The sequence below is a fragment of the Motacilla alba genome, chromosome 14 (genome assembly GCF_015832195.1).
Source record: "Motacilla alba alba isolate MOTALB_02 chromosome 14, Motacilla_alba_V1.0_pri, whole genome shotgun sequence".
NCBI lineage: Eukaryota > Metazoa > Chordata > Aves > Passeriformes > Motacillidae > Motacilla > Motacilla alba.
In genome coordinates this window covers 6,577,995-6,589,908 of record NC_052029.1, presented here as the reverse complement: position 1 = coordinate 6,589,908, position 11,914 = coordinate 6,577,995, and the positions used below count along the sequence as shown (strand labels likewise).

The window sequence follows — 11,914 nt, the reverse complement described above, 5'->3', positions numbered from 1 at the left end:
GCTGGTGGGGAACAGCTGCCGGGGGAACTCTGGGATTATCCACGGGCTGATCCCGGCCAGGGGACTGGTAACGGTGCCGATGCCGAGAGCAGGAGGCGAGCACAGCACTCGCCGTCCCGCTTCTCCCGCTGCCGAGCGCAGGAGGGGAGCACAGCGTTCCCCGTCCCGGTTTTCCCGGTGCCGCGGGCAGGACCTGGAGCGCCGGGCGGGCTGTGCGCCTGCTCGGGCGGGCGGACGTGGCGGCGGCGGGTTGGCGGGCGGAGCGGCCGCCCCGCCCGGCCCGGCGCGCCTCACGGGCGGGCGGTGGGAGACGTGTGCGAGCGGGAGCGGCCCGGGCCCCGCGGCCCTGCCCCCCGGCCGGGCCATGTCGGTGTGCGGCGGCCCCGGCGACGCGGCGGCCCCGCGACCGCGGCCCCGCGCTGCCCTGATGGCGCGGCGGCCCGAGCTGCTGTGCGGCGCGGCCATCGTGCTGGGCTGCGCCTTCCTCATCGCCCTCAAAGTCACCTGCAGGTACCGGCGGAGGAGCGGGCGGACCCGGGGCTCGGCCAGGGGGGAGCGGCTGCCGGTCCGCCGCCGTTCCCAGAGGCGGTGCTGCTCCGGGGCCTGGGGCAAAGCCGCCGGCGGGGCCTGGAGGGCCGGGGTCGCCCAGCGGCGCCGTGTACCCGCTGCGGCCGGGCCGCGTCGGGCACGGGCATCCCCGGGCTGGGGGACGGATCCTCCTCCCGGGCCCCACCACATGCGGTCCCCAGGACAACTGCGACCGGTCGCGTGTCTCCCTCAGCGGGATGGCAGCGGGGTGGCCAGGGGCGATAAGAACGTGGGTGGGGGTGGAACGGAGTGTTTTAGGAGACATCTGCCCCACCGCAGGTATCGTGCTGTGGCGGCAGATTCGCGGGGGCACACGCTTCTCAGGACAGTGTCAGGATATGCAGGGCGGTGTCTGAGGATGAACCAGGCTCTGCTCGGTGGGGCTCAGGAATGTGACAGGAGGCAATGGACAGGAACTGATGCCCAGGAAATTCCACCTGAACATGAAGAAGAATTTCTTCCGTTAGTGACCAGGTACTGGGACAGATTGTACAGTGAGGCTGTGCAGTCTCCCTCTCTGGAGGTATTCCGGAACCATTTGGACATAATCCTCTGCCATGTGCTCTGGAATGACCCTGCCTGAGCGGGGAGGTGGAATCAAAGGGCCTCCTGTGGTCTCTCCAACCTGACCCGGTCTGTGGCCCTGTGACAGGCACGTTGTTGAGATGGAGCTGCTTTCGCTCGTCTCCGGAGGTTCCCGGGACCTCGCGCTGCCGCCGATCGGCCGAGGGGGCTCTGGGCTGCTGCCCTGCCCTCAGCGCTCTCGGCATCGGCGGGGGCCGAACGAGTCTGCCTGGATCGTGTGTTGGTCACCACCTCCCTTTGCCTGCACCTGCTTCCGACACAAAGATGTTTCGTGTTTTCCCTCCCAGTCTGGTGGTGCTCCTCTTGGGAGCTGGAACTTCCTTCTTTGCAAAGGGCTCTCCAGTTCCTGTTTGCTGTTTGCTGTCCTGCTGTACGAAGAGCCAGGAGATGTTTGTGCTGGAGGGGCGGGGAGCAGCAATGAACGGCGGGCACAGGCCGCTCGGTTCTGGAGCCTGAACCAGGGTCTAAATCCTCTGCATGGGTTTTAGGTCAAGGTGACTGTTACATGCTCCAGGTCATACTATATTAAGAACATTTATTGCACTTGGAGTTTAATTTTGAGATTAGAGAAGGCTACAAGGTGCTGATTATGTCCCTGTTCCCCAGCATCTGACAGATTTTTGTTCCACAAAACACTTGATTCACAGGTAATGCGTCTGAAAAATGCTAAAGCTTTCTTTGCTCACCTGTCCACAAAGGGTGTACTAATTAAATCAGAATGAATTTTAAGTCTGTGAATGAGTGCCTCAGAGTAGATGTGCCTCCATTCCAGGAGACTGTGAATAGTGATAATGTAGATGAAATTGTAAAGCTCTTGCCATATTTCAGAATGTGTGGTGAAGGATTTGCTTCCTGCTCTCCTGTATTCAAAACCTGCATATTCCTTTCATTTTACTGCTAGCTGTTTGAAAGCTCACCAGTGGAATGTGATTGGAATGTGGTTGTCACTACCCTGTAATCTAGAAGTTTGATTAAAGGGGTTCAGCTTTTAAGAGAGTGGTTAAATAGACTTACATCAGTTAGGTATTCCCTGTTTGGTTGCTGTCAGAAATATAGAAAATTAAAGTGTAAAAATTCCTTGTGAAGTTTGGAGCATGGATAATTGCACATGTTAACTATAAATACAGGACATAGTTTCTCACCACATGTCAGTATGATTTACTAGCAAGACACAGCACTAGGGCATAGGTACTACCACTGTTCTTACAATATATAACTTTCTATATCAATGGATAAAAAGTACAGAAAGGGAAAATTCCTGTACTGCAAGGCAGTCCATTAGTGGGATTTGATGTCTTGTGAGTTTAGAGTGAGTCAAGGAATAGCCAAATGAGACCTGACCTAGCATGGGTTGGTATGGAAAGCCTGTGGTCTAGAACCTGAATTATTTCTGGCACTATGCAAATGTCTTTAAAACAACCCCACTCTCAGGATTGTGCAGTCAAAGGGGTTGCTGGTCCTGTTGGCACTTGTATATGCTTCTGTTTATTAGCAGGGTGTTCTCATAGAAAGTTTGGCGCTGGCAGCAGCTAAATAACACAATCAATATTTTAATAAACAGTTTGTGCTTATGGTGTTTGTGTAATTGTTTCTTATGTAATCCTCAGTTTATATGTGTGTAAATTTCAGGAGTGTTCTTAGGGAAATTAGTCAAGGTATTCTGTTATATGTTTGGTATTGCAGAGGAAGACACTACTTAGCAAATCTCCTTAAGCGGCTGTTAGCTATTGATTTATTATGTTTTGGTTTTTAGTAGTTACCGGAGTTTTTTCTCGTATTTGAAGGTAGTCATGTAGTTTCTGACTCACTCGTGTCATGGGACTTCTGCTGATGTGTTCTACCCATTCTTAAAATTTGGAGCCAATTCATTATCTAATTTTTAAGTCTCATGCTGTAATTCTTGAAGCAATCATCCTCTTTCTGTTTAATTCAGTAGAGGAAGCAGAGGTTTTAAACATATTGAGGTTGTCTGTTTTCACTAAACTAGATGGAGAGGAGCAATTCTAGCTGCTGTCTCTCAAGAAGTGTTGTGCTTTCAGCAGCTGATCAGGCTGTGTGTGCCAGAGCTCACACTGGAGCTGTGTCCTGTCCAGCTGGCAGGCAGAAATCATGGGAAGAAGCTGCAGTTTGGATTAGCATGGGGTGCAGGAACAGCAGGGAACCAGAGGTGTTGGTTGTGAGGTGACTGAAGACCTTGAGGGATGGGAAGGAGGTGCTGAGATGGTGGCTGGGGAGAAGGGAAGGAACACAGGTAGAAGTCCATAGAAGAAAGTAGATTTTTGATAATCTGTGTAAGAACATAATGTTGTGACTGGATGAATTAAAGAATCATAAACAGGAGGAACCATTTAAAATTTTCAAAGTTCTGATTGTGAAGATTTGATTTTGATGCAATTTTATATACAAATTAAGAATTTTTATAACTTGTGATATATACTGAGGTCAATTCTAAAATGTTAAAAGCTTAAGTGAGTACCCTGGAAATGAGAAACAAGCTACAATACAGTTTTTTGCTGTATTATAAAGACAAAGGTACTTCTTAAAAACTAGATAGATTGTAAAGTTTGAAAGTGTGACACAGTTTTTAGGAGCTTGCTTAATATATGAGTTTGGCAGTGTTCAAGGCTCAATAATTCTATCACAATAAAATTTTAACCTGACAAGGATCAAATATCAGATAATAAGATTTTTGTATTAGCTTTTTATTGCAAGAAAGTAAAAGAAATGCACACAAAGTAAAGAAATGCACAGTCTTTCCTAAAACTTCCAGTCCTGGTATGAACCATGGCAAAATTGAGCATGACAGTCTTGTCCATTTTTCAGTCTGGCTTACTGTAGTGTAAATATAGCTAGGGAAAAATTTTAAATGAAGACTATATAAAAAGAGAGTATGATCATTCACTTGCATTTAAGGCAGATTATACCATGGCAACTTCTGAACACTTGGGAAGTCCCAAACTCTGGATTGTTTGATTGCTGATTGGATAGAAAGGGTTTCTTGAGTATTTGGTTTATGTTCTTCGTATTACTTACTGGCCAATCTGTTTTCTCTTTAAAAACTTCATCTTTCATAATCTCTTTAAATTTAGACTATTTGTTGATGCTGTTCTTACACTGATGTGCCCTGAGCAGTTTGCAGTCCCTGCTCTGATCAGTAAAATAAACTAGTGCACATTTATATATCTTTTCCTAATAGAATATAAAACAAAGGAAGTATAGACTACTGTAAAAGGCAGCATAAGGCGGGGTAATAGGCTCTGTTTATATAAACAACCCATCACAGAACTTTATGACCAGTATCTCCTTTCTTATCAGGCTGCTGTTACCTAAAGTACAAGTGTTAAAAGAGGATGAGGCCAGGGAAGAAATCAAAAGAAATCATTCTTCCTGGTAATTTTATGCTCTACAGCAACCAGCCATAAGAGTGTGAGCTAACATAGCCATAAGCACAGTGCATGGTATCAGAGTGTGACCTTCTAAAGCTTGTGAAGGGTGATCTTTAGATTTTTATAATATTTCATGAAACTAACTCAGATAACATAAACTGTAGTCGTTCTGCATCAATTTTGTCATTGTGTGACTTTTGCTAAGAATAAAACTTAGGGCTTTGGGCACACTTTTTAAACTGCTGCTGTACAGTCTCAATAACCACTCTTAAATTTTCTTCCTGCAGCCGAGCAAAAGATGTAACAATGCCAGCGAAGCTTCCAGTGAATTTTTTCTCCACGAGATCTCCAGTGATTGATCTTTTCCGGGGGCAGTTGGATTATGCAGATCAGCTCCGGCAGGATTCAGAAATTGTGCTGTATTTCTTCTACGCGCCGTGGTGCGGGCAGTCCATTGCAGCAAGAGGAGAAATAGAACATGTGGCCAGCAGATTGTCAGACCAGGTAATTCCAGGGAAAATACCAATCTGAAACGTGACCTGGTAGCTTTTCAGTGTTCAAGCTGATGCTGATTTCTGTCTTCTCATGAGAAACAGTAGGACTTGAACACTCACATTTTAGGGAAACTCATCAGTCACCTTAAATTTAATTTAGCATACAGAGTGGTAGAATAAATGGAGACTGCCTGTGGTTCCTACTCAGTTGTCTGCTATTTCTGCTTTTAAATGGGGAAGCCTACAACTTTCTTGTTGCAAAGTGTTTCCAGATTTATTCACCTGCCTTCAGACAGAAATTCCATGGAATTTGCTTTCAGCTATAGGATCCTTGGAGGCACTAGTAATCATATATAGATTGTAACCATAGCAGTGCTTTCAAACAGTTGAGTGCCTGTGAATACTTCACAGGTACAGCTGTCCTAAACCTCCACTTGTTGAGCTCCAGTCTGCAGAAAAAATAATTAATGTGGGTTATGATTAAATTAATAAATTTGAAGGTTTTAGATTAAGAGGCATAAAAGCTAGAAAGAACAGTGACCAAAAGGATTGCTGTTGCAAAATGACAAAAAGAATTTTAAAAAGTCTGTCTGTGACAGATATGGAATACTGAGTTGAAAATGCCTGAAAATACTAGATGAAAAGAATTGGAAAAAGTACATCAAGTACATCTTGGATAAAGTAGGTCACAGTAATGTACCTTGTTAGCTGTGAATTTTTACCTGCTTTGCAGGTGCTGTTTGTGGCTGTAAATTGCTGGTGGAACCAGGGGAAATGCAGGAAGCAGAAGCATTTCTTTTATTTTCCTGTGATACACTTGTACCATCAGAGGTAAGATTTCATATGTACAGTCTAGGTTTTTTATTGTTCTTTTGGGAAACAGAGGTATCCTATAAAGTGCTGCATTTTGAAAATGTTACATTCCTGGCTTCAGTAAATAGAAGAAGTTTTTGGGTAGATTCTAGGTGAACTCATCCTGTATGCTACTCAAGTGCCAGGTAGGGCTGTAACTGTCAGTTAAATGACACGCTGGGCAATTCTTCAGCCTTATGGAAATTTTGGGTTGCCTGTGCATCTCCTGCAGCTTCTGCCTCCAATGAAAAGAATTCACTGTTACATATTAATTTCAAATGTCTTCTTGCTCTCTGGATGGATTATAACAACTGGTCCTAATTTATGACCATTAAAGCATTAAACAATGTACCTAAATGGTTGTTGAAGTTAGTGGAATTTAAGTGCATGTTTAAATTGCACTATGTAGTGAAGACCTTGTTCTAATTTGGAACTTTGCACTCACTTTTTTATTCCTCCAAAGCAAAGATATAATTGTGTAAAATTTTATATACCCTCACTTTTATTTTTTAGTATTTGTATGTATTATCTGTTTTTTTTTCTCTATGTGGAGCAGAAGGTAAGGAAACACAGTTTCTAACACTACATAAAAGTGTTTATCCCTTGTATTTATTTTTATTTTACTAGTCTTGAACTGCAGCTCTCTTTGATTACAGAGGCTGATTTTGTTTTTTGGGGATAATTTATGCATTGAGGAGCAGCAGTCCTGGTCTTTGTTAGCTGAACGTGTGGTAGACACGAGACACTGGCATCATTCAAGCTGTAATAAAAGACCCCTGCAATCCCACTTGGATATACTTTTGACTGAAACTTACTTGACCTTGAAATTACCACACAGTAGATGGATGCACTTGTTATCACCAGTAACCTTAAAGAGAGTTGTAACAAGATGAGGTGTAAATCCCTGTTGATACTTCATAAAATCCTGAAGGGCAGTGCACCCCTCATGCCTCAGATACTAAACCTCACATGGTGCCCTGGGCATGTGACATGCTGGGCAGTGAGTATTGCTGTGAACACAGATGTTTGTAATAAACTGATGTAGGATGTAGAATCATCTAGTGGGCTCCAGGAGACCATTTACAAGCTCTTCAATACAGGTATCTCAGTGTGAGTTGGGTATTTTCCAGTGTATCTGTATGTACAAGCTGTGTTAAAAATGCATCACATTGAATTCTTCAGTGGAAATGGACTAATTCTTCATACTCTTTGTGTTTGATTTCATGTGGGATAATGATGCTTTGTCCAATCCATTTATAATTGGGAGGAGAACCTCTGGAATTCACAGCTGCAAGCTCCAGCCCACCTTGTGTTTTAGCACTAACATTGTGTGAGCTGTTTTACCATATGGCTGGGGGGAAACTGGAGCTTTGCTGAGTCTGTTCATCAGCAGTGCAACTGAATTTGTCCCTGCTTTACTGACTGCTGCTCATAAAAGCCTGTGTAAAAATATTGCACCTTTTCAGACTGGTGCTGTTTGAGACCCTGAAAAAACAAGGGAAAATAGTGATGTTTTTCAGATCTGTATTTTTAAGTCTCGTATATTTACTTCAGAAAAAGTGGAAAGATAGGTATATGGTCATGTTATTCATATCTGAGTTTTACCAAGTTCTTTAATGGGACTCAGAAGTGGTCTCCATCCCTCCAAGCTCACCAACACTCTGCCCCTTCCACAGATACTCTGGTGCTTCCCTCTGGTAACACAACTCCCTCATCACTTCCAGAAGCCGCTGGTAAAACACAGAGAGCAATTCCCTAGAGGCTGAGCATGCTGTCTATGTAACTCCTATCTACCACCCCCAGGAGGGACTCTCTACTGTTAATTTAAGTCTTAATGTTCTATTATTTTTTTTGGTACTAGTTTTGGACCAATTGAATACAAAGGCCCTATGAGTGCTGTTTATATTGAAAAGTTTGTTCGCCGGGTGATGACACCACTACTCTACATCTCGTCTCGATCAAAATTACTAGATTTCCTCTCAAATTATGAGGTACTTGTCTCTCTTCTCTAGCTTTACCACTGTGGTTCAGAAAGAGTTTGACTTGTTTAAGGATTAAATTTGATCTGCTTCAAAGTACTAGTTTATTTTCAGGATCCTGAAATCAGTGCCCTGTAAATTTGTTAAAATCATAAAAATATGAAATGACAAATTCTTGATGTTGATTCCCTGTATAGTTACTATCATGATCTAGTGATGCTCTTAATTTACATTACTTTAGTATGTAGAGACAACAATCAAAGTTGTTATCTCACCAAACTGTTACGTACAAACAAGAAAGAAGGGAGAAATCTTTTCACAAAGATCTTGCAGTTTAAGTTGGGACAGCATTTGAGAAATAGATAATCATTACTTTAATTTTTAGAGAATAGTAAGCTTTTCTAGTAGGATAAATCTTTTAACTGAGAACAAATATGAAACCAGTTGAAGCAAGGGCTCCTAATCACTTTGTCTGTGGTAACTTGATGATTTTAATCCACTGGTACATATTGTTTTGTTCATTTTTGTCTCTTGTGTTCAGGGGTGACGAGATTGGTAGCAATACTGGTGGAATAATAACTTCCAGTCAGACAAAATGTGCTTACGACAGAGCCGTTTAAAATCCCTTTATAACTGTTGATTCTTGCAGTGCACAGTGCAGAAGTACCATAATCTTACTAAAGCCCAAGCTGTGAGAGCAGTGTGGAAAACCTGATCAACAAATCAGTGCTGTGGCAGTGGGCACAGCATGGGAGGGACCCTCCAGTGTCTGGGACTGGAGCAGATCCTGTGTGAGTGGTGCACACTGCAGTGTGTTTCTGCTGCAGGATGGAGCATGACCTCTGCTGTTCAGTGGCAGCTGCCACAGCGTGGGGGACACCTGCTGGGAGTTCCCCTGGGTGGGTGCTGTGCTGTTCATGCCAGGAACTACTACTGGGTTTGGTTTTCTGGTGTTTTATGCAGGAATTGTGAGTTGGGAGTAGTGAGTTGTGGCCTGTCTCTGGTGCTGGTACTTTCTGTGATCACAAGCAATTCTGGTGTCCTTCCATTGCTTCAGTTTTGCTATTCTAAAATTCTAAAACATTTCTTTGCCTCTTACAGAGATTTGAAGAAAGCCATGCTTGGTTTTTGGTTTATGTTATGTTATTTCTTGGTAGATTGCAGAAGGTTACCAATGAGCATATTGTCATTAAGCTTAAATTTGCTTTACAGTTAGAGGTGCACTTCCGCTGGAAAAAGACTAAGATAAAAGACAAATATAGGAGCAACAAAGATATTTTAAAATACTGCTTAGCAGTTGAACAGATCTTTCAGTTTCTGCATTCAGACTTTCCCCCCTTCCTGTGCTTGAAATTCTGTGGCTCCAAGTGCTGAGTTGCTGTTTATGTTCAGCATTTGTTGGTTCTTTTTTTTTTTTTCTGAAATGGCCCAAGAGCAGAGGCTGTTTCTGCTCATGTTGCCCCACAGTCATTCCTGCCTGAGGTTCTATCCCAGACCACGGCTCAAGGTGCTCAGTGTCTTTCTTGCCTTTGTAAAGTTGTGCAAGAGGGGAAGGAGGGGATTAAAAAGTAACCGATACAGATAAGATGGAAGAAACATAATTGTTTATGAAGGTGGATGCAGAGAAAACCATAGGCACAAAGGAAAAGTTAGTTTTAAAGTGGAAATAGGTTGTTTCATCACTTCAGTCAGAAATGTGAATGTTCTACAATGTTTTCCCTGTGAGTTTAGAAACTGATACCTTTTGTAGGAGAAGATACAATCCAGAGGTCAGTCCTGTGTTTAAGGAGTGAGAAAGTCTGGGGAATAGAGTCGATTATGGGCAATTGGGACATGTATGGCACAAACTAATTGCTAGTTTGAGACTCTTGGCTAGTGTCTTCCTTTGACTTTTGATCTTCTCTATATAAAGAATACTAATTTTTAGCAGAAGAGAAAGGACAGAAGACTGTCAAGGATTGCTGTTGGCACTTTGGCCACTGTCTGCTGGTGGATCGTGGTTTTGTGATTTCACTGAAAAGCTAAATAATTTCAAGCTCAAAATAATTTGCAAGATTTGTCATCATCACTATCTAATTTTCAGTCCTGTGTTCTGATAGCAAACGGGTTCTGCAGACTAGAAGAGGTGCCGATGAGCAGAAGGCAGTTAAATGTGATCCGGTGGTGGTTCTTACTCGGTCTTTGGTTCGTTCCCCGCCCCCATCGCGACTGTCGTGACATGCCAGTTGCTGTCACTAGAGGGCGCTCAATGCCCGTGAAAGAAAGCCCGGCTGGTTTGAGGTGCAGCATTCTCTGATGCTGTGTGAGGATGGCTTCTCTGGGGCTGTGGAATGATACCAGTGTAAAACTAGAAATGGATAAAAATTAATTGTTGAGAGCAGAGCAAGGAAAATGTGCCGTCTGGAAAGCAGTTAAAATCTTGGAATGTTAAGGAAGACCTAAGTTAAGTGAGCAGAAAGATGTGTGGTTTCTGCCATAACTCAAGGTACCCGTGAGTACCTGTAATCAAATTTGTTTTGTTTTCTTAACCGCAGAGATGTAACAGTTTCATTTTAATCCAAACTGGCTTGTCTCATTCCTCATCTGACTGCCCCAGCTGCTAGAAATGGCCTTGGCCTCCTGAGGCACAGAGGAAGAAACAGGAAGCCACTGTAGTTAGATAAAAAGCTTCACTCATTAATGAATATTAAATGTGGAATTCATCAGGGAATTCATCATTTTCTGGCTTCAGGAGCAGTAGGAGAGCAGTTGGTCTCTCTGGGAGGTGGCTGCTGTGTCCCTTAACATGATGTCAGCTTTCTGCTTTGCTCTCTTTATGTAGGAATGTTTCCTGAGCATGAGCAGCTGGGTGGATCTGACACAGATGGAGATTTAGCTGGCTTTTATGTAGTGCCTATGTTAAATGGTGATGTGAAAATTTGCTTTCAGGTCTGGGTACACAATGATTTTAACATCATTGGAAAAGGATGTTAAATGTAAATTTAATCTAGTATCGGTCAACAGTTCCTTTGCATTTCTACAGTACAAATATTGTGGTATGTCATATTGGTTCTTCTGTTTCCCAGAGAAGACACACTCCTTTCCTCTTGCTGTTGGCCTTCCCATATTCACACATAAAATGAGGCAGGAATTGCCTGCCTGCACAAGTCTGTGTGTCTGAAAAAAATCACCTCCCTTACTTCAGTGCAGTATAGACAAAACATTTTTTTAAAATTACAAATTGGGATAGAAGTAACTGGAATATTAAAAGCATTTGTGCAGTTGTAAACTAATCAGTAGCTGGGGAAATTTTCCTATCTTTGGTTCCCATTATTTCACTTTTTTTGGTCTTTAAAATTCAGAGCTTTTCCATCACAGTCATTTAATGCTGCCTTTCTAAAACTCTTCAAGTCAGTTGTAGTTTCAGTGACTCCTATCAACCTTTGCAAGTGTTGTTACCCTTTTCTCCCTTTAAAAAGGGAGAAAAAGTACTTATAGAAATATTGAACTGCTTGAGTATCAGTACACATCCTGGCTGGCTATCTTTGGCTGCTGAAAAACATTAATTTCTAAGTGTTTTTTGTCTTTCCTACTTTCCTTGGAAAGGGCCTTCCATGTTATTTTTTATCACCTTCGTTTCTTCAAGAGTGGTTGGTAACTTCTTCTAGACTTCAGGGCATTACAGCATGCTTCCAAAGTTGTGATAGGTTTGAGGCATGGTTCAGTAATAACACTACTAGCTTTTCTCCAATAGAAATTACTCATCTGAAAATCTCTGTTCATTCTTAAAGCTTCCATGAACTTGCTGTTTGGTAATTGTTGAGATGCTTGGTAAGTCTGTTACTTGATTTAGTTGCATGCCCATATGACTTTCCATTCCTGGGGTGTAGGGACCAAGCAAGAAATAGGCTTCACTAGAATTAATGATTTTGCATTTCCAAATATGAGTTTCACTGGGAGATAGCACCAAGAACTCTTCACTAATGGGCATCCTCAGCTTTGCTCCAAAGCCCTTCCTACAGGGACAGAAAATTGTTTCATGGGAAGAAAA

At 43.0% G+C, this 11,914-nt stretch overlaps 1 protein-coding gene across 3 annotated transcripts in view; it reads left to right on the top strand.

The window, feature by feature from the left end:
• The window catches only part of TXNDC11 (thioredoxin domain containing 11), a 28,657-nt gene continuing 16,743 nt past the window's right edge, over positions 1-11,914 (top strand). Inside the window, exons 1-4 of one of the 3 annotated variants that reach the window (XM_038150892.1) lie at positions 1-510; positions 4,847-5,063; positions 5,787-5,884; positions 7,767-7,896. In XM_038150892.1, coding sequence (XP_038006820.1) covers positions 80-510; positions 4,847-5,063; positions 5,787-5,884; positions 7,767-7,896 — 876 coding nt within the window. In that variant the 5' untranslated portion in view covers positions 1-79. Of the gene's footprint in view, positions 511-568; positions 4,564-4,846; positions 5,064-5,786; positions 5,885-7,766; positions 7,897-11,914 lie in introns of those variants that run through there. The other 2 variants (XM_038150894.1, XM_038150893.1) reach the window with 2 other exon arrangements.